Source organism: Physeter macrocephalus, chromosome 11 (assembly GCF_002837175.3).
Source record: "Physeter macrocephalus isolate SW-GA chromosome 11, ASM283717v5, whole genome shotgun sequence".
Taxonomy (NCBI): domain Eukaryota; kingdom Metazoa; phylum Chordata; class Mammalia; order Artiodactyla; family Physeteridae; genus Physeter; species Physeter macrocephalus.
Window position 1 is genome coordinate 82,761,969 of NC_041224.1, and position 26,177 is coordinate 82,788,145.

Here is a 26,177-nt window from a genome sequence, read left to right on the forward strand (position 1 = left end):
CACACCCAACAAGATTTTGTCCAGCATTACTTTCTTTCTTTTTTTTTGGTGGTACGCGGGCCTCTCACTGTTGTGGCCTCTCCCGCCGCGGAGCACAGGCTCCGGACGCGCAGGCTCAGCGGCCATGGCTCACGGGCCCAGCCGCTCCGCGGCACGTGGGATCTTCCCAGACCGGGGCACGAACCCGTGTCCCCTGCATCCGCAGGCGGATTCTCAACCACTGCGCCACCAGGGAAGCCCTGTCCAGTATTACTTTCTATCAAAATATAGAAAATATTTTTTACAAAATATTAGTTTTATAAAATTTTCAGATACAAAATATGGTTGAATATTTTTTTCAACAGCTTCCTGCCCCCCCACCAAAATTTACTCCCCAAGAGCTATGGCTTCACTATGCCAGGTAACAATCCCAGTCCCAGACGTACATGTTAACAAAACACATCCTTAGGAAGGGGATGTGGAGTCCAAGAGAACAGTGAAAATTACTAATAACTTCATTTGCTTGAGCTCCACCCTGTGCCAGGCACTGTACCAGTGGCATGTTAATTTTCATATTTTGGTTTTAGAAATAGGACACGCAGGCTCGAAAAGTTTAAGTGATTTGCTCAGGGTCACCCCCAGCAAATAAACTGTCAGAGCAGGGATTCAGTTTGCATGTGTGCCTGCAGAACACTGGCTCCTGCACCCTGCCCTTCACCTGCTGAATGTAAGAATTTAATACACAGTCAAAGAGATGCCAGAGACTTAAGAGGAAGCAAAGGTTACTCAACAAGTAGTTGTGAGACACTTGGTGAGCTAATTGGGAAAATAGTCAAGTCAGATTCTCCACTGGCACCACACCAATAAGGATAAAATGTGATCTAGCCATTAAAAACTACGCTTAGGAAGAGTTTTATATGAAAATTCATTCAATCCTATTTTAGTCCATTTGGGCAGCTAGAACATAATACCGTAGTCTGGGGGGCTTATAAACAACACCAACTGATTGCTCACAGTTCTGGAGGCTGGAAGTCTGAGGTCAGGGTGCCAGCATGGCCAGATGAGGGCCCTCTTCTAGGTCACAGACGTCTTTTATCCTCACATGGCGGAAGGGGTGAGGGGTCTCTCTGAAGCCTCTTCTATAAGGGCACTAACGTCATTCATGAGGCCTCCACCCTCATGACCTAATCACCCCCAAAGGCCCCATCTCCAAATACCATCACATTGGGCATTAGGATTCCAACATGTGAACAGCGGGGTGGAGGACATAAACATTCAAACCATAGCACTTCCACCGGCCCGTGACTTAGCGTCCACTATTGACAGTTGCTGCGGCCTGCTGCAGACCCAGTGTTAGCCTTGGCTGTCATTTTCCTCTTTTTTATTGTATTAGAAATATACCACTGCAAAACCTTAACGGAGAGGTTGGCATCCCTGAAAACTTCTCATTTCATTCATGTCACACGGTGTGGATAAATCCGTGCTCTTTAAAGAGAAGCAGAGCGTCTGTCCAACGTGCCGTGCTCTGCTCTTGAACCCGCCTCGCTGGGACTTGAAAGCCCTCTGCCTTAAGCCGGCCTTTCTTCCCTCCCCTTTGTTCACTTCTTGACAGACCTGCATTCAGAGAGGCCGTGTCCCTATTAACACAGCTGCCGCCTTTTCCTGAGAAAACCCCTGGAGGGCACGTGGATTGGGGACGACTTTAAAGTCACTTTTCTTCTGGGTGTTTGATATGTCTTGTCCCCTTCCCTACTCTGCGAGACCTGTATAATACGGCGCCCCCGACAGCCGACACCACTCAGGGAATGTCGCCGTCACCCGGAAGGAGGACGGCGGGACCATGAGTGAGGGGGCTGGAGTTCTGGTTCCCAACGCGCTCTAGCTTTGCAGCCCTTGGCCTCTCGAGGTCTTGAGGTCCTTCTCTGCAAAGCGGGGTCTTGTGGTGGGATTAAAGCAAGAAGCCCCGGGCAGACGTGAATGTCAGTTGCAGTGTTGTTATCGAAGGTGATGGCTGCGGCCTTCGGGATCAGAAGAAACCACTGCTGCGTGGGGACTCTGCCGAGCCCCCTCAGATCAGCTGTCCTCAGGGAAGCGGCCTTCCAACAGCATGGTCCGTTAGGGAGAAATAAGGAGCGGTGGATGGAAGAAAATGGAACGTGTTATCTGTGGCAGAACTGTGATTCTCACCGCTGCTGCTGGTCTGTCGGATGGCTCTGTGGTCGTCCAGTGGGGAGACCTGCCCGAGATTAAATTACTGCATTTTCCTTTCTTCAGCAAATAAGCGCTCAGCCAACTAGCACGAGAGGCACATCTGACAGTCATGCTGCCAAGACCTGGGTGTGGTCCATCCACGGGCCACGGGGCTGTGCTGGATGGAGCCCCAACGGGACCCACAGGGCGTGGCCTGGTCCCTGAGCGGGTTGACGGCACATCAGTTCTCCTGAACGAGACCCTGAAATGTCCCTTAGGTCCTAGATTCCCTCCGCCTTCATCAAGTGTCAACGCTCCTCCAGGTTTTCCTTGAAACTCTTCTCTGCTGCTCCCTCCCAGCCCTTCCTCCTAGGCCCTTCCCCTAGATGTCAGGGTTGCTCAGAGCCCACCCTTAGCCCTTGAGAAGCCCCGGCTTCCATCGTTCATCTACATGCCCACAACTCCCGATGCACTTCCGGGTTCCAGAATCACAGCACAGCCTAGTCACCGCCACACAGACCTCAGACCTGACCCGCACTCACACCCCCAACCTGCTCTCCCCCAGGTTTCTCTCAGGGAATGGCACCCACCCAGTCATGCAGAATCAGGGTGCTGTGGACACTCCCCATCCTCTCTCACCAGGTTTCCCCTCCAAGATCACCCAGGCTTCAGACTCTCCCACCTGAGGACAGCAGGTGCCATGCCCTCCTGCCTTCCCTCAGGTTCCCCGCCATGGTTTCTGTCTTAGCTCCCTGTCTGCAGAGAGTCATCCTTTGCCAAACGCTCCCACGTGGGACCCGGATTTCCAAAATGCAAAGTGCAGCATGGCGCTTCCTCCTTGAAGCTCTTCTGGGTTCCCTCACCGAGCCCCATTGCTTTCAAAATAAAGTTCGGGTTCCTTAGCATAGCACAGAAGACTCTTGCTGAGCTGGCCCTCTTTGTCCCCATCTCCACTTTCTCACACATCCACCTGCTAACTCCACCAAGCAATGGGCAGTTTCCGGAACGTGTGAGTCAGATCACGAGATTGTGCCTTTGAACGTTACCCTCTCTTTCCAGAACCCTTTATTCTGTTTTCCATTTACTTAATTCAGAGTTTATGACTTGCCAGCCCCAGGTCGTATCTGGCCTGGGGAGCTTGCACAATGTTAAATCTTTTAGGATTAAGAGGCCAATGGTAAAAACTCAAGGGATTAGTCATTATAAAATATCTTAAGTTTTGGCTTCTTTTGAACAATCAGAACAATCAGAATGGCAACCCTGAACCATAGTAACTGGTGGAGATGAGAAGCAGCTGTGCCTCACGTTGGGGGCGGGGTATAAACTATATTTTCCCACAGTCCACACCACTCCTTACTGTCTTACACTGAACTGTTTCACTTATTTATGTGACCTGCCTAGACCTTGAAGGCATTTGAGTTTGAGATCCCTAGACCCACTCCTACTCAGGTAGCAAAACTCAGCTCATGTCACCTTCTCCATGACCTTCCCTGACTCAGAAGCCCCGCTTATGCCAGGTACAGCAAGGCTACGGGACCTGAGGGTGTACAGGAAGTGGCAGGGGGTACTAGTTCCTTGCTCCCTTTCAATGACAACTGACAAGATGCTTATTGATAAAATCAACCAGAGCAGAAGAGGAACACCCAGAGGCACCGTCGTCCCCACCCCACACACAATATTCAGAAGACCAAAGTTCTGGCAAAGAAAATTTGGAAGCTCCATTCTCCCTATGATGTGGCACGAGGCTGCTCTCTTGGACTTGCTGATTGAATCACTAACTGATAGACTAGTCATAGAAAGCCAGCCCTGGCTCTGGAAAGATACTCAGCCCTAACGCCTTAGGTGCGAGCTGCGGTCTCCATCCCCCCACTCCCCAGCGCATGTTCTGTGGGAGTCCAAGGCTCTGGGGAGGAATTGGGGGGGCGGGTTCTGCCCTTTGGGTCCCCCTTGTGAGCTGCTTTCTGATTGCCTTTGAGAAAAGCCCCGAATTAGCGCTCAGGGTGGAGAAAATGAACTCCAGCCCTGTTGCTTCAGGGCACGGAAAGTGACATCAGCCAACAAACATCACTGCATCTGGTAGCAGGTGGGGGGTGGGATGCGGATGGGTGTAAGGAGGATGGTGGCACCCAAGGCTGTGTCCAGGTTGATGCTAGAATCGCGTGTCTGAATGGGGACTTGAGGAGGCATCTGCTCAGATGGATAGTGGAGAAGCGACCATCACCAGAGTTAACACTGACTAGGCACTCACCACGGGGCGGACACGGCCCAAACCCTCACTGTGGATTTTCTCCTTCTGTCCCTATCGCAGCCCTAAGAGGTGGGCCTTCTTATGACTCCCATTTTGTTTAGGGATGTTAAGCATCATATCCAAGGGTTTACAGGGTAGAGGGAGCTGGGGCAGGATTTGAACCCGGCTCTGTCTGACGGATTATCTCCAAATCAGGAACTTGGTGCAAGAGGTTGGGGTGGAGTGGTGGTGAAAGTCTGAGCTCAGTCAGAACTGGGGCATGCTGTAACGGGAGCGAACCCAGAATAGAAGCCAGAGAGCAGGGCCAGACGGTCATCGTACCTGGGACTCTACACCTGACTCCAGACATGCCCGCAATTCCAGCTGCCACAGCTGAGAGGGGGAGGTGTGAAGCCATGTCAGGACAAGCGGAGTGTACAGGTGACCTGGGGTCGTTCCATACCTCTTGATTCCCACCCCTCATTCTAGGAGACTTTGACCCTAACACTTTGAATATTTCCAGCAGCTTCGGACAGGAAGTTCAGGCTGTGCAGAAGCCTGGGAACCTGGTTCCTGTTCTAAACAAGCACAAGGGAGAGGAACATAGATGGGTTAACAGGAAGCCCCGCTCCTTTGATTTTCCTCTTGCCCTAAGCATCAGTCCAGATGTCCAGGGTGGGCTGGGCCCTGAGGCGGCATCACAGTCACAGGCCTGCCTACCTCCAAGGTCTGGGCTGGTGGCTCTGGACGGTACCCAGGGGACAGTGGCTCAAGTTGTCACTGAGGGCTCTGCATCTGGGGGCTGCTTCAGAGCCTCACCCTCTTTCCATTTCTCCTGCCATCACATTCCTGTAGAAAATGCTGGGGGAGAAGGCTAGGGTGAAGGGGGACACTCCGGCCCCTCCTTGAGGTTTAGAATAATCAAGAGGCAAAGAGAATTCTCTACCTCCCGACTTCTCGTGTGACCGCGGTGGACTGACAGGTGGACAGGAAATTTAACCCTTTTTTTTTTTTTCTAGATAGTAGAACACCTGCACATGCTTTGCACGGGCACATTCAGAATCAGGTGATGCTATGGGCAGGAGCAGGGAGAGGATACACAGAGCCTACCCACCCCCTGGCAGAGCGGATGGGAGAAAGGGATCTAGCCTCTTGTTTTCTTGAGGGAAATGCCTCTTTCACCCAACACTGTCGTTAACACGGGCTTTGGTGAGATCCCTAACTCCACCCTCACTAGCGGAATATGTAAAACGGAGCTTCCTCACCTCTTAAAATGAGTAAACCGTGAAGAGTAAAAGAGATAATGAATACGTATAAACAGCTTGGCAGATGCTATTTTTAATTTTATTTTTATTGTTGTTCCTATTAAACTTTTCTGAGAAGAGAGAGTAGGTCATGGCTGAATTCTTCTTCCTTCTCTTCTTTTTGTTCTAATTAACGTGCGTGATGGGCCCTGGGCTGGGCTCTGGGGTCACAGTGGGGGATGGAGACAGTCTCCAGTCTGAAGGTGCTTAAAATTGAAATGTGGAGACAAGAAACACTCACACACATACACATACAGGAAACACTGCAGCAAAGGAACGGAATCATAACCACCCATCCATACACTGGGTGACGTTAAGGAGAAACCAGAAGAAGCAGTGATTAGAGATGAGGGGAGCGGGCAGGGAGGAGCTGTTTGGGGGGATGGCATTTTGTCAGAACCCCAGAATACGAGGAGGGCAGCCTCGAAAGGGCTGTGGGAAGGGCATCAGGCAGAGGGCTCTGCACAAGCCATGGTCCCAAAGCAAGAGGAGCCTGATGGGTGAATGGATCCCAGTCTTCCCTCAGGTAAAATTCATGTTGTTTCTGGGCCCTCCTCGCCCCATAAGATGGTCTCTGAATCTTCATCGCCACCTCTGTTTATTGGTCCCATTTTCTCCTCAAGATTGTGACTTTCTCATATAACCTCTCCCTCTTTCCTTCTCTCCCCTCGCTGTTCCTTTACCTTATTTTTACAAATACACTTTTTTAATTTTTAAAATATTCTCCTTCTGCCTGGTCCTGCTCCTGACCTGCTTCTCTTTGCCTCTCAAACCTCTAGCAAGGCCAGACTGTAATCACGGCCCCCTTTTATCAGGGACCTCTCTGAAATCTCGCATCACCTCACCACACCAAGGAAAGAGGTCTCTCAACTGTCACCCAGAGCCCGCTGATGCCCCAGCCAGTGGCCCTGGAGCATCCTCATCCCATGCGCCCTTCTGCTGGGGGCGCCTGCCCCCCCTTGGTCACAGCTTTGGTCTCTCGGTTCTCCCCTCACTTCTTTATTTTTTTTCTTTTTTTTTTATGTGGTACGCGGGCCTCTCACTGTTGTGGCCTCTCCCGTTGCGGAGCACAGGCTCCGGACGCGCAGGCCCAGCGGCCATGGCTCACGGGCCCAGCCGCTCCGCGGCATGTGGGATCCTCCCGGACCGGGGCACGAACCCACGTCCCCTGCATCGGCAGGCGGACTCTCAACCACTGCGCCACCAGGGAAGCCCCTCCCCTCACTTCTTTGTCCTTCTCCATGCCCTTTGCTCCCTTGGTTCCTCCTTCCAACTCTCTAAATGAGGGCAAAGACCGAAGCTTAATCCTGGGGTCTCTGCTACGTAAAAGATGGCTACACTCATGGCTTCAACCGTCTCCCTCCAAATGGCTTCTGATCTCCATCTCAGCTCTGACCTCTCTCCTAAATATTATTCTCTTACGTATTGGTTACAGTTGCCCACCATCTAGGTGACCAAGGACAAGTCCCTTCCCATCTTGGGGTGTCATTGCTGTACCTGGAAAATACAGGGGAATGGGCTGGCTGGCCTCGTTTGTACCTACACTCCAATAATTGGTGATTCAATGATTTTTAAATGTCTTCATTCCTACATAGATGAACTCTATCCTCTTAAAATCATCATGTTTAAAGTCAAACTCACCATTGGACCTTAAGGCACAGCTTTCCCTCTGGATTCTGATACCCACAGTGGGCTCAGCCATCACTGACCATCCCAGAGTATTGTCATTTCTCCTCTGAAACCAAGATGCCCTAGCTCTCTCTTCCTTTCCATTTATAGCACCCACGCCCCAGCCCAGACCCTCCATGCTGCTCCTATAGATGACCTGGGTGGTCTCCCTAGCTTCTGCCCCTTCCAGCAACATACAGTCTACACATTCCTGTTCAAAACATTTCAAGGGTCTCAATTGTTCATAGCAGCTCCTCTTCAGCTTTGTGGAATCCTTTGAGAATCCTTTAAAATGTATGGATCCTCTGCCCAGAGAAATGCCTAAGGTTTCAAGAGGTTCATGGATCTCCTAAAACCCATCACAGACTCTTTAGAGGTCTTTGGACCCCAGATTAGCCGAAAGCAGCCCCCCAAAGAATCAAGTGTGAGTCCCTCAGCTCCTGACAACCTGGCTCTGCACCCCCTGTCCTATCTTATTTTCCTCCACCCTCAGGTCCTCCCGAAGCCCCCCACTCCAGCCAAGCCCCAAAGGTAGGAACAGCTCCTTGATGTGCACTTGAACCTTCTTTGTCTCAGGCCATTCTCCCCATCTGGATCATCAATTTCATTCTTCTTCCAGCTAAGTCTTGGACCATTCCTTCAAGTTCCCACCCTGATCCCACCTCCTCTAGAAAATGTTTCTCTTGCCACCGCCCTTTGTGGGGACTCCCTCTTTGGAGCTCCTACAGATCTGAATCATCATCACTAGGAGCACAATAGTGCCAATTTTTGTTTCTATGACATGGCAGGGCTCCCCACTGAGGACAGGGACGCTTACTACGTTGAGATGCTTGCTGGTGATAAGGAATCTTCCTGATAACTGAAGGAAGAAGGCTTCCGAAATCCTCCAAGTGAGCTATGACTGATGCCAGCTTTTCTATATTTTATAACATACACTCACATGCTTTTCTAAAACGTGGTGTATTGAGCATAATTTATCTGGAACACCCATCCTGCTGTAATAGAATGATTCTCCAAGTGGTACTGAGAGGCGGGGAATAAAGGTGCTGCTGAGCCTGTCTTGCCAGTTCATCAAGAGGCTTCGTTGAGATGTGAAAGCATCCACTGTGATGCCTGGCTTGTGGCAGACCCTCAGTGTGTAAGTTTGCCTTCCACCTCCCTTAGAGTGGCTTTTTCCCCTTTTAAATGTAGAGCAGGTGGTAGGTGAAAATAGCTCAGCACCTATTTATTGCCCTACTCTAAGATTTCAGGGCAAGGAGTTTAGAGGCATAGCAAAAGGATTAGCTATTTCCAGTGAGTCTGGACTCACTCAACAGGGAAGGTATCCAGTGGTGATGTTTTGCAGCTAGAGAAGACCTGTGGGTTTGTTGAACCTCATTACAGATGGGAAAATTGAGGCCCTGAGAGCTTAGGGCCTGCCCTTGAGGTGGCAGATCTCCCAGCTCTTACTCACCCCAGACATGTTTCTCATCCTCACACAGGATGATGTGTGATGCACATTCCTGTTCAAAACATTTCAAGGGTCTCAACTGTTCATAGAAGCTCCTCTTCAGCTTTGTGGTATCCTTTGAGAATCCTTTAAAATGTATGGATCCTCTGGACAGAGAAATGCCTAAACTTTCAGGAGTTTCTCCTCCATCAGACCACAAACTCCTCAAGCACTTTTTCTGTGCTGGGTTCATCTTTGCATGTCACCAGCATCTCGCACAGGGCTTGTGAGACCTTGTGTGTGACGAAGCAGATGCATTTTACTCACACAGCTTTGTGATGACCACACAAGGCTCGTGGTAACAGTCACGGAAACCAGGTACCAGGGAGCCTTCCTGAGGCTTTTCTCCAGGGCCACTGGGATGCCTTGTAAGGCGGCTGTTTCTGCACCTAATTGGGAACAGACTGACTTTTCCAGCAGACTTGGCCCATGGCAGTGAGTGTGCTGGTTACACTAAAATGCTGTACTTGAGATATAGTCATTGAGCATTTACTGGGCGACATGTCCTGTGTATATGGAGATGAACAGGATAGAAATGGATCTTTCCCTCATAGAGAATCATCTTGTGGAAGATGAAAAAAAGAAGAATAGAAGTAAATATACCATCACCTGGTCCAGGCAGAACAACCCTCTCCAGTGGCTAATCTCCACCTATTTCCAAGACAGAAAATAAAAACAACACTACACAATGGGAATCTGATGAAGACCCCAAATCCAAAAGTCAACACAGTTTGCTTTATTTTATCTCAATTGATCTCAACTCTCAAATATTCCAGCTTCAAAAGGTAAGATTAGGTATCATTAAGCCAGCCAGACCGGCATTGATTTAAAAACCTTCCTTGATACTACAGGATGGAGGAGGTTGCAGACCCTTATTAATCTCTTTGTTGTCTTGCAGACCCTTATTAATCTCTTTGTTATCAGCATGATCTCAGCCTGCCAGGAGCCAGTGCACCTGATTCCCAATTCTGGCCACATTCACATCCCTCCGGTCCTTTGGCTTCTGCATACCAGGCCATGGAGCTTGTATATAGCACCATGAGTTACCCTGTTAAGAAAACTTTAACAGTGGGCTGGTCTTTTCTCCAAGGAATCAGGGAAAAGGAAAAGTGCGTTTCATCTATAACCAAGACGGAACTCAATGGATTTCAAATCAGACAATTATGTGGGAGCTGATATAAACCACCATATTTTCTCTCCTTTGGCCATGGAAAGGAATATATAAATGATTGCAGAATGTAGGTGGCAGGAGCTGTTCTGAGCTTCTCTCTGGAACTAACTCCCTCCTTCCTGCCCTCCCTCCTTTCCTTCCTTTGTTCTCCAAAGCAGCACTTACTCTCTGCCAGGCACTGTGCAAGGAAGGGGCTGAAAGTACAACGAGCACAGATGTGAAATGGTCCTAGCCCTCCTAAAGCTACAATCTACCAGGCAGGAAAGGCACCATGCAAGAAATATGAGCTGTGAGAAAGAAAATATAGAGGGTGCCGGGAGACTCTAAGATGGGAGTCTCACCTAGTGGTGTTTCTGGGAGTCGGTGGCAGGGCTCAATCATCCTTGCCTTTTGAGTCAGCCACAAGGTTGTTTCATTGGAGAATTCTGTTTTTTTTTTTTTTGCGGTACGCGGGCCTCTCACTGTTGTGGCCTCTCCCGTCGCGGAGCACAGGCTCCGGACGCGCAGGCCCAGCGGCCATGGCTCACGGGCCCAGCCGCTCCATGGCATGTGGGATCCTCCCGGACCGGGGCACGAACCCGCATCCCCTGCATCGGCAGGCGGACTCTCAACCACTGCGCCACCAGGGAAGCCCTGGAGAATTCTTTTTGTGAGCACTGGGCAATTTCCCAGATACAATGAGAAATCGTATCTGTAACTAGGTACTTTTTTGGAAGATTAACTCACTTACTCTCTATGGAAGTTTTACAAGGACTTGTCGCGGCTCTGCTGCCAAGGGGGCAGATAGATAAAGGTCACAAAGAGAAGTAAAGCAAGCACATCATCACAGCATGAACTTCAGTCATTTTTGGGGTCTACCTTTAAGTGTTTTGCTAATCCCACTTTATTGACTTAATAGTTTTCTTTAAATCGACTCACTTAAAAACTTAAATGAATTAATCATCAAAGGAACCTTTATATCACTACCATAAATAGAATACCAATATCCCTTGCCCTAAATAGAAAGTAATGGCAAAAATAAATACAATTAAATTCTTGGCTTCCACCCTGCCCAGAGGCTGTCTTTATCTCAAGTAGCAGATTGGTTTTAAAAGGCTCCCCTCTACTTGCCTTCCATAGCCCCTAGAGGCCTCCCCCATCAATTCCTCTGCTTTTTATAACTGAGAATGGAGTTTGGAATTAGATTGCTGGCTGGGCAGACCACCAAAACCACTCAGGAACCCCAAGAACCCTAGGGAACTGTAACTGCGTGTGCCAACTGTGAAGTGGGCCCATTGGCTGTGTGAATGATCACATCCAAGCCAAGCTCATGAGGGGACTTAATGACACAGTCAAGGAGTACTTGGCTGACCAGCTTCTCTGGAAATTTCTATCACATGCTCCAGCCCTGGGTCAAAGTTATTCTGGTACAGACATTGCGGCCTCCTTAAGCTCATTTAATAAATCAATTCAACCCTTGGTTAAGATTTCTCCTTGCCTTGGGACTTCCCTGGTGGTCCAGTGATTAAGACTCTGTGCTCCCAATGCAGGGGGCATGGGTTCGATCCCTGGTGGGAGAACTAATATCCCATATGCTGCACGGCATGTCCAAAAAAACCCCCCAAAACCAAGTTTTAAGAACTTCTTGGCCAAGAAAGTTGCAAACAAAGGGTTAACTCTGAAATCAAGATTAAAAAAAAAAAAAGCCTCATGGATGAGATGGAAAATAAACTACATTAAAAAAAAAAAAAGATTTCTCCTTGCCTTACTTCATGCCTCAGGCCTCATTTGTGGGAGGGTGAAAGGGAGAGAAGTAGGTTAATCCACAGGCCTAAACCCCGGCACCCCGGAAACGGCCAGGTAGACCTTCATAAAATTCAGTTCTTTTTTCTCTGTTTATCAAGCAGTTACTTTACCTGAGTCTCAGTTTACTCATCCATACAATGGGTTTTTCCAGGGTTTTATAATGAAATAATGTATGAAAACCCCTGGTGCGCACACAGGCATCCAGCTGTAATAATAACCATTACTGATTTTTCTGACATCCTTTTGAGAGTCAAGGTCAACTCTGGTGGGCAACGGGGATCCTCAGACAAGTTTCCCCTGGTTTGATGGGCCAAGGTCTTTGCCTTGGGCTGGGGCTCTGCAGAAAGCCATGAAACCAATTATTCCCACCAGTACAGGGAGTGTGTATGCAAATTACCTGGGGGTCTTGTTCCGATGCAGATTTCATCAGGTGTGGGTCTGGGGTGAGGCCTGAGATTTTGCATTTCTACCAAAACTCCAGATGAAGCCCATGTGGCTGGTCCAAGAACCACACTTTGATTGACAAGGCCCAATGGTTCTCCAAGTGTGGTCCTCGAAAGGGCCAGAGATATCAGCATCACCTGGAACTTGTTAGTGATGCCATTTCTCAGGCTCCACCCCAGACCTGCTGAATCAGAAACTCTGGGGTGGGGCTGGCACTGTTTGTAACAGCCCCCAGTTTTGGCACTGCCTGCCCCTGGAAACCACAGCACTCGCTCACTCCAGGTGTCTTCTGGGAGTTGTTCTGGGAGCCTAGTCAGCTGTATCTCAGCAGGTTCCAGACCAGCAGGAGCCAAATCTCTAGGGATCAGCATTTTGGGACTCCCTTCTCTGTTCCCTTGAGCCAAAAACACTAACCATGGCTACTCTGATGCAGATGGTAAGAAAAGCGCAGCTAGGAACCCGGATCTGGGAGGGAGGGGTGGTCTGGGCTGTCTGCACCCTTGGCCTCCCACCTCTCCCCCACTGCTTCCCTTCCCCCCACCACTCCCTGACTTCCATGCAGTTTAGACTTTGACAGAGACCTTTTGGGCCCCTCCACTGAAGTTATACAGGAAGGCAGGCCAACGAGTAGTTACAGAGAGTTCACAAAAAGTATATGTTTGCACTTTCCAAGGTCCTAAATCCCAGGTGTTGGGAATTTGGGCCCCCTCCAGCAAGTGTATCCAGATATGCTCACAACAAAGAAATGGTTTATATATCTCTAATTCTAGTCTACGTCCCTTTCTCTTTTTCTCCCTCTACTGCCTCCCAACCATGATTTTTATACCATATCATTTTTTGAATTAAATAGTACTCACATTGATGTTGCTTTGTTAATACCACAACTATGCTCTTCAAATAAATCACTGTGTCTTGAGCACCTGCCAGGCACTCTTCTGGCTGCTTTCATTTGTGTGTGTGTGTGGGTGTGTATGTGTATGTGTGTGTGCATGTGTGTTTAGTTGTGGTAAAATACACCTAACATAAAATTTACCATTTTCACCATTTTCAGCTGTACAGTTCAGTAGTATCAAGTACATTCACATTGCTGTACAACCAATCTCCAGAGTTCTCATCCTGCAAAACTGAAGCTCTGTGCCAACTGAACAGCAACTCCCCTCCCCCAGCTCCTGGCAACCACCACTCTACTTTCTGTCTCCATGAATTTGACTATTCTAGTTATCTCATGTAAGTGGACTCATACAATATCTGTTCTCTGTGTCTGGTTTATTTCACTTAGTGTAATGCCCTCAGGGCTCATCCATGTTGTAGCATGTGTCAGAATTTCTTGCCCTTTTAAGGCTGAGTAACATTCCATTGTATATACATACCACATTTTGCTTATCCATTCATCTGTTGATGGACATTTTTTGGCTATTGCAAATAATACTGCTATAAACACGGGTATAAAAATATCTGTTCAAATCCCTGCTTTTGATTCTTTGGGGTATATACCCAGAAGTGGAATTGCTGGGTCAGATGGTAATTCTATTTTTAATTTTTTGAGGAACCACCCTGTTGTTTTCCACAGCAGCTGCACCATTTTACATTCCCATGATTTATAATTTACTCCTCAGAACACTGTGAGTCGGATACTAGTAACTCCATTATACAGATTAGGGAACTGAGGCTCAGAGAGGTGAAGCCACCTGCCTGAGGTCACGCAGGTAATAAGTGTTTCATAAGCGATTAGAGCCTCAGTCTTTCCATAGCAGCTCCCAGGGGCTCCAAAGGTGTGGCCTAGTGTCCAGAGGCATGCACAATGAGTCTGGCTTGTAGGGAAGACTTGACAGTCCTTACTGACCGGAGAAAAGGAAGGACCCAGGCTGGCAGCTGGGAGAGATTTTAAAAAGAAGCCCTAAGGGAGTCATCCTAATGACGCTGGAGGGTAGAGCTTTGGTGGCGGTACCCTCTGGGGAAGGGGCTGCGGAGCCTTAGCTGGCTCCACCTCCAATGCTGGATGGTCCCGGTCCTCTGGAGGCTATTTGTCAAGGAGCTGCTGCTCTCGTGCTGCAGTCTAAGAGGCTCTCTGCCCAGGCCAGGACCTGTACACCACTGTGGGTTTCTCTCTTGCCCTTCTCTTTGCCTCTCCTGGGAACTAAACCTATGGACTGGGGTGTAGTTTGGACATCAGGCAGAGTCCGCTTAGAGCTAACTCCCAAACTTAGGAACCTCAGAGGTGCAGTAGGAGGGGCTTTGCTCCTTACAGGAGAAGAGCAAACGAAAGTCGCCTGCTCTATCAATTTACCAGCTCATTTTCTCCGGGTATCTTAGCCTCCCCGCTTCATTATTTAAGCCACGCTGGCATTTACTAAGCAAGAAGGTGTGAATTAATCCTGTGTAGCGCTCCTCCGAGTGTGGCCAATATTCTTGTTCTTGAAATTGGAGATGGGAAACCTAACAGCAAGCGCCCACACCTCGCTGGACGGAGTTCAAGGGTGTGTGCCCCTCCTCAGCATTGGCTGAAACGTTGCACCCAAGGGCGTGGTCGCCATGGTGCTTGGGAGCCTCACCTGACCTGCCACGTGTCCTTTCTGAAGTCCTAATGTTTCCAGCTTCCCTTTGCAAACTGTCTTTGTGGTACAGAAAATGGCCCAAGGCAGGAGATAGGAGGAAGGGGGAACAGGGGCAGGCAGCCCGGTGATCTGGGGACACAGAAGTCACTATGAACAGCGTGGGTGATGGAGTCAGGCAAACTTGGCTGGCACCTCATTTCCTTGTTACTGTCTGTGTGACCTTAGCAAGCCGTGGCACCTCTTTGGGCCCCTACTTCCTCATCTGCAGACGAGCAAACGTGGTGGTTGTGAGGCTTAAGAGAGTGCCCCGTGCAGCTCTCAGCACAACGTCAGGTCCGAGGAAACGGGCTCCCTGGGCCTGTACAATCTCCCTGCAGAAGCCTGTCCCCTCCCAGCCTACTTTCTTCCTTCCTTGCCAGGTTCCAGGAAGCTGACTGCACTAGCCCTTCTCTCTTTCCCCAGAAGAAAATTCCTCCCGGCCTTAAACGTCTGTGTTGTTTTTCTCTCCCATCAGCGTGTGTGTACGTGTGTGTGTCTACTCTAATGAGCTGGTCAAACAAATATGCTCCAGAGCCACTCTGATGAGACCTGGTGGGGACAAGGAGGGGGCTGGACGGGAGGGAAAGGGGGAAGGTGGAGTGGGGGACACCATTCCAAAACAAGATGCTGCGGATCTGGCGACCCTAAATTGCATTGATCTTCTGGGATGCCATATTCCATTACGGCCTCGCTTCTAGTTTCCTGTCTCCTGAGCTCTCTTCCAGCATTGCTGCTTTCCGGGTTTCTCTCTCCCGCAGACCTCTCTCTTTCCAAGCTTTACCCTTTGGAAACACGAGCATGCATATTTTCCCCACTGGATGTCATTTCGTACGTCAGTTTTGGATAGTTCTACTGCTTCCCTGGAACCTGGGTTCCCATCCCAGCTCTGCAACTGACTAGCTATGTGACCTTGGCCAAGTTAGTTAACTGTTCTGTGCCTCAGGTTCCTCATTATAAAATGGAGGTAATAGCAATATGGACCTCATAAGATTGTTGGGAAGATTACAGGTGCGAACAGAGCTAAAGTGCTTAGGCTATCATATGGCACATAGCAGACCCGCAAAAAAAAAAAAAAAAAAGACTGTTGTTACTCTCTGCTGGTATCAGTCTCCACGGAGAAAAGATGTATGAGGAATGAGCCCCTGTTTCTAGAAGCGATGCCCTCTGTTTACTCTTCAAGGTAAACTGAGACCCCAGACTGTAGATTTCAGTGATCAGTAACATTTCCAAAGACTTGGGGTTGGGGACTCAGTTTAGGAAAAAGATCACAACTACTATCTACCATCACCCTCTTTCAGGAAAGAAAGGACATCAGTACCCAAAAGAAAAAAAAAAGAACATCATCTCAAAAGATAGAGAGTTCTCGGGAAATGACAGTTGGCATACTTGAAACTAACATAATTGTCATGGCTACTTTGTATTTTTTAGTTTTATGTTTTCTTTTCTTCTTTCCTTCTGGATCACCACCCATCTGCAGATCAGCACTGGGAAATGCTGATCTCAGGGTCATTTCAACCTCCAGCCACCAACTAAGAGAAGGAGGAGAAATTGTAGCCCTGAGTCTTAAAAGGGGACCAGGAAGCAGAGCTGAGTGTCTCCGTGTTTCTCCAACAATAAGAGCAAAGTGCTGAGGAAACTCTGTGACAGAGCCAAGAGCTTCCTTCTTACAGAGTAATTTCAGAACTCAAACACACACCCACACAGCAAGGCAGGACGCTGGGTTTCCAAGAGCAGTGAATCAGGATTCCAAGTGCGAGAAGTGTCCGGAGGAGCTGCTCCCTGCCGTGTGTAATACAGACACCCTTGGAGCAGTTCCCTTTGCCACTGAGAAGTCTGTGACAGCTGAAGCTAAGAAAATGCTGTGACAAACAGGTCCTGTCAGGACACTGGGCGGCTTCCTAGCCAAGTGACGAACTGCAGGAGACTGGGGAGAATTTAAATCCAGCCCAGCTGCCCCCCAGGAGAGTGACTAATCTCAACACGTAAGGACAAGCCCCAGACCAGCAGTCACTCAGACACAGGGGACGGTTTCCCTGCACGCAGATGGCACTCAAGCGTCTCACCTTGGGGCTTCTCCTGGAGAGATGGACCTGTCCCTGTTCCCTGGCAGGAGGCGGCAACCTGACCAGCCCCCTGGTGGCATTCATGTTCCTGCCCCTCCCTTACTCCTTTCACAGTATCTTTCCATCTGCCTCTTGAACTTGTTTTCTCTTGAGGCAGCTGAGAGGTGCAGGGCTCCTGAAACCCACTGAGGGTCCTTGCAGCTGCTATGAGTCTTGGCTGATCCGTCACGATTCCCTGGTTTGACCAGTGTTTGAAAATCATAACACCACAACAAAGTGCTTAATAGAGAAAATCTCTGAGATGACACACATCAACCTGACCTCTTACTTCTTATTCCCTCAATGTTTCAAACACACAACACAGCCTTCCTGTTCAGCATCCTTTCTGGGGACCAGGTCTTGGAAGGAAACAGTTGGTCCCAACTTAAGTCTGCTCTTAACGCCAGTGTGGAAGCCGTTAAGGTGATAAAGATGGACAGAACAGGCACTTCCTCTCCAGGCAGGAGGAGGATCGGGGAGGCGCTGGCACTGTTGTCAGTGGCAGGGCTAGAAAGGGCTCTCTGGAGAAAATGAGCTGGACAGAGGCTTGGAGGTGGGGCTCTACACCTTTGCTTTTTATCTGAACTGACAGTGGGAAACTTATCACTGGGTCCTCCTCTTTTACAAACTAGAAAGGTGCTTTCATTCCCATTGGCCTGTTCTACAACATTCTGAGTCAATGAAAACTGTGCCCTTAACTGGGCTGTGGCCTCCATGTTGGATACACATGTTGGGAAAAGCAAGGGGCTTTCTGAGCAAGGGGAGGGTGTTTAATTGTTATCAGAATCGTGTAGACCTTTGGGGTCAGAAAGGCTGAATGCTTTTTTTTTGCCATGTGCTAGGCCCAAGTTTGTTCATTCTAAAAATACTTTATGGGCTCTATTTTACTAAACCATATACTTATCACCAGGGGCTGGGGATAAGGGAAAAAATACAACAAAATTGTTGAGTCCATCTCCATAGGATACTGTCATGATGGGATGCTAAGTGTACACACAGGAGAGGCAGCTACCCCAGACTGTCCAAGGAAGGTCTGGGGTCCTGGGATTCTCGTCAAAGAAGGTGATACTAGCCTTCGCCTTAAAGAAGGAGGGAGGGGAAGTAAGGACGGGTGGGGTGTGGGGTTAAGAATGGTGTGTGCAAGAAGGTTGTTCTAGAAAGCAGTAAGAACATGTGCAAAGGCACAGAGGCATGAAGTCATGGTACATTCCAGGGAACTGTGGGCAATACAGAATGGCTGGAGGCCAGGAAGGCTGAAGAGAGAGGCAGGGGCCAGATTAGGTATTACCTTGTACGCCATGCTCAAAGCAATGGGAGCCTTTATAGAATTCCACTATCTCTGAGAAGTATTTATCATTTGCGATCTACGACATCCCCAATTTGTAAAACCTAAGCAATTTTAAAATCTAGCAACCCTGCTTTACAAGGGGAAGGAGGCCCTGAGTGGTGAATTGGTTTCTAAGATGGATATCTATTTGCAATTTAAATTTGATGCTAGGAACAGTTGGGCTTGGAGCAAGTCAGTTAAACACCAGACTTTCTTTCTGTCCTATTTTATCCTCCAATCATGTTTATACTTGAGTGAAGTACATGAGGACTGGGGCGAAGAATGGGCTTTAAAAAAATGTTGCAGGGTCTTGTGCAAATATGTGTGTTTCTTACAGAGTGCCTGGACTGCAACGGCCCAAGGTCATTTCCTTTCACATCCACCTGGACTCATCCACTAAAAGGTGCACCTCACCTCATTCTCAGCTGATGGCAGTAGCTGCCAGCTCACGGATCTGAGGGTCAGAGCTAGCCCTTCCTTGTCTATTACCTTCCCAGACAGTGTCTGATGTTTGGGGTGCACCAGGACCCTGACCATGGTGTACTGGATGGCATCAGTTCTGACCAGTCAGATGTCCATTCTAACAGGTCAGTGCCCGAGAGGGACAAGTTGTTAAGCATCTTTACTATCAACTAGTCCAGGTTCCTGGATGCCCAATCATATGGTGTGTAGAAGTGAGGAAGGCGCATTCAACTGACATCAGAATCAGGGTTGCAATGGAATGGGAGTTTTCTCTCCTTCAGAAGATTTAGCCCAAGGCCCCACCTATACGTCTGGGAGGCTCAGGCCCATGGCCAGTGAGCTTGTCTGGCAAACCAGGGTACAGCATCACGCTGAACTTTGACTGGACCAGAGGGGCATTTTGGGGAGACGAGCCCCGAGCCCTTCTCCAATCCTCAGTACTCACCTTCCTTCCTTCTAAACCGCTGAGGGCAGGGGAGCGGGTAACTACTAAGTCAGACCAGGCTCTTAGGAAAACTGAGCCTTTGGAAGAATGTGGAGGGATGAGTTAGGAAGGCGAGTTCTGAGACCTATTATGTAATGTTACTGCAGGGGGCAAAGAATTCAGAGGACAGGGCAGTCTAGCACGGCAGTCAAGACAGGGGCTTTGGTTTCTCATAGAATTAAGGTCATTTGCTTTATCACAAGCAAGTTATACAACCTCTCTGAGCCTCACTTTCCTCACTGATGAACTAAAGATAGCCATCCTACCTAGCTTCAAGAGGTTTGGTGAGGACTGAGTGAGCTAGTGCTTTAAAGCAGTAAGCACGGTGTCTGGCACTATTTGTCCTCAACAAATAGCAGCTTTTGGTGCCACTAGTAGGTGACCATTGGGTTGCCAGGAGGATGACATGTGTTAGCGTCTATAAAGCACTTGGAATAGCTCTCGGTTCATAGCAAGCACTCAATAAATAAATGAATGTTAATGACCACCACCATCTTCATCTTCACCATTGCCATGATTTCTGTTATTACTAGCTACATCCTCTTTAACAAGAGTTCTGTAACTGTTTTATGATTAGAGACCTCATTTGGGGACTGGGGCATTGGGTTATAAGTGAGGAGACCTGTGCAGGCTTGCCCTGTCCCTAACCAGCCAGGGTGTGATCTTGGATAAGAGATGTTACTTTTCAGGGTCAAATTTATCCTAATTGTAAAAAGAGAGGAGGTTTCTTAGGGGGAGCCCTGCACTCCTTTCCCATCCTAAGGCTCTGTGAGTATCAGCCTTCCCTAAGGATGCCGTGTATGCCCATCACTGGGCCAGACCCCAGAAAGATATTTATCCAGTAGATGTTTATTGAATGCCTTCTGTGTGTCAGGTCCTGAGGGCACCACGGTGAGCAAGACAGCCATGCCCACAACTCTCTCTTGAAGGTTACACTCAAGACTAAAGCCCAGGGGATCAGCAGAAAAAGAGTTTTTGCTTAAGACTTGGTCCAATTGACTCTAAATTTGGGGTGCTGCATGAGTTGATGGGGGCTGTTTTACCAAAGCTCCACCCAATCTCTGATTTAGAATTTGAATTCACTCTTTGAATGCTTTGAAGAGCATTTTACTTTTTTTTTTTTCTCATTCAGCCCCAGCGAGGCATTTCCCCAAGCAAGCAAGTTAGAAGCGGAACTTTGAAAATCATCACTTAGGAAGAGACGTGTCTCTAGAGAAATAGCCCCTGGAAGAAAACCCCTGCCCTTCATAACCCGTTATATGATTCCTTGGGCAGGACAGAACTTCGGAGATTACCACATCAAAAGCCTTATTTTATAATAAAAGGAATCAAGAGTTTAGCAAAAATATATCTCAGTTTTGTTCCTCTAGACGATACACATGAAATGGTCTTTCCTCTTTTACTTCTCATTTGTTAATCCTTGGAAAATTTACTTCAAGAAGAGATTTTTCCTTCTTTCCTTCCTTCCTTCCTTCCTTCCTAACAGATCACAGGGTGCCACCATTGCCTTCCAGAAACAGCCGGCCTTTCACAGAATTGTCTTCTCCCAGGGAGTGGTACTGGCAGGTAATTTGTAATCTTCCCTAGCACAGGTCAATATCAAGTTGGGGAAGGGTGGGCAGGGCTGGTGCAATGGCACCATGGCCTGGAGTGTGATCCCAGGTCTCCCGGAAAGGCAAAGCATAGGGTGAGGAAGATAAGAGTCCTGCTCCTGGCACCCCTCACTGGCCACTGTGCTAGGGCACTGAGCCCCTGATGGCTGCTCAAAGTTGGGGTGCTTCCAAGGATTAAATAAGTGACTGAGCTTGAAACTTGGCTTGAAAAACAGATATAGGGGGCTGCGGGGATTCTGGTCCTCTGCTTCATGTCCTTCCTCCCCCAGTTACGGCAAATCCCAGATGAGTTAACAGTGTGTGGGGAAGATGGGGTGGGACTGGAGGTGGGGCTATGGGAGAGGGGTCTCAGGCCTGGGTCAGGACTGGTCAAGTCAGGGGTCAGCCTGAGGACAGTGGCACCAGAAGGGGGGATAATGTCACACAAGATGACACAAAATTGTTAGACAATTTTCCCCAGTGTGGGCCCAAGCAGGACCCCCCCCCGCAATGAAACACATCCATAGTACAAGAGCCCTGGGATTTAAATATATATATGTAAATGCCCTTCTTAGTTCAGGCCTTGCAGCTTATTTCTGGATACCGTTAGAACAACCTAATGTGGGGAGTAGGGGCTTTACAACACATTTGGCAGGGAAGTGCAGCATTATGTGCAAAGTGATTTCCTGATTGCATTTTAAAACTTAAAAGTCACTGGCCTATAGAAGAAATTCGGTAAAAGTTCAGTGAACGGACAAGCGAGGGATGCCGGAATGGGTGCAGCTCTTACGTTTTCATAGCAGAACAATGGGCAGCTGCTGGTCCTTCCCTCACATGTCAAGGTCAGCAAGTGGTCTGGGCCCGGCAGAGCCCACATCTGGGAGAAGAGTGTGGGAGCCGAGAGGAAGGCCCTCCCCACCGCGTCCTCCAACACCTCAAGACTTGTCTTGCCTGATTTCCTTTCCGATCCACGTTTTTGAGGCGAACAGCTCCAGCACGTAGCGCTTCTCCATCTCCGCGTGGGAGCATGTCGTGTATTAACTGAACACTATCTGTGAAAGTTTTCTGAGCTCTTGGGGAAACCGAAAATGAGGAGGAGGAAGAGGCAGAGAAACGTTTGGTACTTGAAGAGCCCTGGAGTTCACAGAAGGAATTCTGGGGTGGCCAAGATGGGAAGGGGCAAGGAGAAAGAAAAGGAGAGAGCAGGTAGTGGCGCCTGCCCCAGGTTTGAGTCCTTAGGGCCTTGGCATCCTGGACCAGGACTGGCATTTCCCTTTTGAGGGATCTGTCAGCTTAGCGAGCCCTCAACTAGCGCTGATAGTGAATGAAATAACAGATGGGACAAAGGAGGGGCGCACGCGGTGCGGGACTAGCCCCACGGAGGAAGGGACTTTCTGCCCACTCTGCGACCTCACTCTCTCTCTGTCCAGGGCCAGGAGGCTCTCCAAAGGGCCCCTCAGAAGCCTGGCTGCCCACTCCGCCCACCTGCCTACAGCGGGTTGGAGGCTCTTTGTAGCGCCGAAGCGCAGAGGGACCGGCCCAGGGGCGGGGCGCGACTCTCAGCCTCCAGGATCCACAGCAGGTGCGTCCCGTGCCGCAAGCGCGCACTCTTGGAAGTCCAGCGGCAGGGCAGGGGCTCGCGGTCCCCCCGCTCCCCCCGCTCCCCCCGGAGAGATCGGGAGAAAAGCGAGGGCTAGACCGCGTGCCTGGGCACCCTCCTCCCCAGCCCCCCAAAACGAGCGGGCGGTGGTACAGACTTTCCCGAAAGGTCTCCATCGCCGCGCTGCAAGCGCACAGGAACCCGGGGGGCACAGGGGGAGCCGCGGAATTAGCTAAGCGTCCAAAGCCAGGTGAGGGTGGGGAAGGGACCTCAGCTAACCCCCGCGCGCTCCGCCTCTAGCGGTGTCAGCCCACACCCCTGTGCTGGGCTCCCGGGCCGGCGGGAGGCGCGTGTGCGTGTCTGTAGGTACCGGGGACACTCGCCTTCCCGGGAGCCCGTGAAGAGCCCCCGCCCTCCGCCCCGGCCCGGGGATCCCCTCCCCCAGCACAGAGATCCCCGCACGCCCCCTGCCCACTTTGCTCAGGCGAGAAAGCGGCCGAGCAGGAGACAAAGAAACTCCTGCCTCCTCCACTCTCGGCCCCTCCGCCCGCCCCAGACACTCCCGGGCGCCCTCCCTCGACCCCGGCGACAACGCGCGCGGACATGCAGAGGAAGGGAGGCAGGGTGGGCGCGGACCAGCTGGAGGTTGTCAGTGCTCCCTGCCCGGGGACTCCCAGTGGCAGCCGCGCCCCCACCCTCCGCCCCCCAAACAGTCCCGGGCTCCCGGCACAGCCACCCCCGGCCAAAATCGTCCCCCGGCTCTCCAGCGGAGCGACAGGGGGGCGCGGCGCACACAAAGCGGGCGTGAGGGAGGATGCGGAGTACCAGGGTGGTAAGAGATCCCGCCAGGGCTCGGCATGGGCCCAGGCGCAGCTATTTACCCGATTTCTTCTTCGATCTCCGAGATGTCTGCGAAGATGAGGAAGACCACGAGCAGCGTGAGCGCAGCCAGCATCCAGCTCCGGAACTGCAGCTGCATGGTGGGTTCGCGCCCACCGGCACCCGCGCGGGCCGGCGCGAGGAGCTGGGGCTGGAGGGCGCAGCGGCAGGCGCCGGAGCCTCCGCGCGCGGCGCCCAGCGGGGCAGACACCCTGCGCTCCGGGCGAGTCCGGGCCGGCGGCGGCGGCGGCGGCGGCGGCGGCGGAGACAGCGGCAGACAAGGGTTGCTCAGGCGCGGCGAGCCGGCTCGCTCCCTCTCAGCTCCCGTCCGCCCCTCCTCTCTACTCCCCTCCCCTCCCTTCCCCCGCCCCGCGCGGGGCTACGCGCGCAGTTTGACAGCTTCGCTCAGCTCCTCTGCCCTCCTCCTCCCACCCCAGTCAACTCCAGTGTCCAGCCTCCCGCCTTTGCTTCTCCCGCCTGGCTTCTTTCAGCTCCCGAGGGCGCTGGGACGTGGCCGGAGCCTGCCACTCCCCGCTTAAGGAGGCTGGGCTCGGGGCACCGGGTGCGTCCGCGTACAGAGCTGAGCCCAGGGAAGAGCGCGCACCGCCCGGCGTACCCCGCCGGCTGGCAAACGCCCTCCCTCGCTCGCTCTTTGTCCAGCGCCCTCGGTTTCTCACAAAGTTTTCCCGACACAAAGACCAACACCTGGGGACAGCCCCCAGCGCGCGGCGAGGAGGCCGTTTCAGCCAGGCAGATGTTTCAGCAGTTGACGAATTAGGAGGGGTGGTGGAGGAAGGGAAGGGGAGGGGAGAAGAAATATCCAGGACAGGCCAACTTCGGCAGAGATGCAGATTGCAATTTGTGGGCGAGGTGCTTGACCGCCGAGAAACCACCGCCTTCAGGCGGTCATCTTGGTCTCCACTGATAGACCCAAGGAGACCGGGTCCAGAGAGTCCCCTGAGTTGACTGAGCTCTTGCAGCCTTGGCTAGAACCCTGGCTCCTGCTGGAGTGGCTGCTCTACCCACAATGGCAGACTCAGTGCCCGCCCTGCCTGGGCCCTCGCGGTGCTAATTCTGAGCTGGGCTTCATCTTACCAGCTCTTGCCCTCTCCTGGAAAAATCAATAATTCCCGCCCCGGAGTCCTATCTTGATCTAAAGGTCTGCTAGAAAATATGGCTCCCACAAGGGGTAATGACCCCCGTGCTGAATATTTTATGCTTCCCCAACCTTAGACAGCTTAACTTAAATTACATTTTGCACCAACCATTAGCCTGGGGTGGGAAGGGCCCCATTAAGTTTTACTGGAATTAGATAATTACCCAAATTTTCTTTTTCTTGCACTAATTGTAACAATCCTGAAATCAGGAAACTTCCCAGAAATGATAAGCTGGTTATGAAAGTGAGAAGCTATATGGAATATCCTCTCTGGAAAGCCCTGGTGAATTAGTGGGAGAGGCAGATTGGCTGTGCCCCTGGGGCCACCCATACAGAGCCAGGTCCCAGAGGGGCTTGGAGAGGAGCTGGCAGTGTCTAAGCCCCTTCAGAAGAACCCTGGGTTGGTAAGAGGGCCTTCTCGATTTCCCCTCCAAAGCACTGGCTGTGCTCTGCCTCTTTGCCTTCTTCTGCCTCTTTGTGTGTAGGAGTTGTATTTGTTATCATTTTGCCTTATTTTTCTGAGATGAATGGTTGGGATTGTGGGATAGGGAGAGGACAGAATAGGATACAGCTATTATGCTGCTTAACATTTCAATCACTCATCCATTCACTCCATCACTTGGCAGTATTTATTGAGCACCTACTCTGTGCCGGGCTCTGTGCTAGGGGCTAGAGATAGCATAAGAAGAGAGAGGCACATGTTTCCTGCCCTCTAGTGGTTCATGGTTCACGAGGAAGACAGACCTGGAAATTTGTAGTTGTGGTAGGGGCTGTGAGCTACAATACAGCTATGGCCTCTTGAATAGCTTATAATTGATTAATAAGATCACCCGCAAAAGCAAGAAGAAACTGGCTGGCCTCTCTCTCCCCGGCTCTCTGCTTCTCTATCAACTACACTCTTACTATGCGAAACATCGTGGAGAGATTGCCATGATCCTAAATTTATCTCAGGTCAGGTAAACGTCACTGCTATAAGCACTGCTACAATAGAGTCTATTTCCACTTGCTATTAGGTGACCCATGTTATCATCACAGCCTCAGAGGCTTCCTTCTTTGGACTCACTTGAGGAGTCATTATGAGTGGCCAGGAGGAGTAGAAAACTTGGTGAATAGTTCCATCCCTTATAGAGAAATCCTTGTAACCAGACCCGAAGAGCAACATCCCTCAAGTACATCTGCTGGGAAATAGCACTAGCTTTGTAACGTGGAGGCTGTCCTTGCACTGAGAGTCATTGAGATGGGATTTTACTCGGAGAATAATAGGGAACGCTTGTGATAGTTGATTGCGGAATGCTCTCCCTAAGCACTTGGGCTTGAGTCTGTGTGGGCCAGCTACTTTTACAGTGATCTGTGTACATTCACCGCCCCTTGCAGCTGTCTCCAAAAACTGAGTTTGTTCCTGGGATCTGGAAAGAGGGAAGAATGATTGGATCAAAAGTGTCACGTCTGCTGATGCTGGGTAAACTGCCGTGTGGGCGCACGCTTGCCTTGGCCATCCTGACCCCTTCTCTCCTTCTGACCCCTTTGTTTAAGCGTGACTTTTTCCTGCCTGGGTTTGTCCAAGAAACTGGAAGGTCCCACAGTAATCATTTCTTTAAGCTAAGTCATTGAATGTTTGGGCTAAAATATAGGAGTTTATGGGAGTGGCAGCAAATGAAAAGTCACTACCACCCATTAACATTTTAGCTCAAATTAATAGAGTCTATTAGCTATTCAGGCACCTC

General features: G+C 50.3%; 1 protein-coding gene and 1 non-coding gene across 4 annotated transcripts in view; both read right to left on the reverse strand.

The window, feature by feature from the left end:
* The window catches only part of ST8SIA2 (ST8 alpha-N-acetyl-neuraminide alpha-2,8-sialyltransferase 2), a 65,267-nt gene extending 41,835 nt beyond the window's left edge, over positions 1–23,432 (reverse strand). For all 3 annotated transcript variants that reach the window (XM_028495247.2, XM_028495248.2, XM_024114958.3), the window contains exon 1: positions 23,300–23,432. In XM_028495247.2, the coding sequence (XP_028351048.1) occupies positions 23,300–23,397 (98 nt within the window). In that variant the 5' untranslated portion in view covers positions 23,398–23,432. The remainder of the gene's footprint in view (positions 1–23,299) is intronic.
* On the reverse strand, positions 1,362–1,500 carry LOC112061909 (small nucleolar RNA U109). Its single transcript, XR_002890434.1, has one exon. It is a non-coding gene; the product is annotated as a small nucleolar RNA U109 (small nucleolar RNA).
* Positions 23,433–26,177: the final 2,745 nt, after the last annotated feature.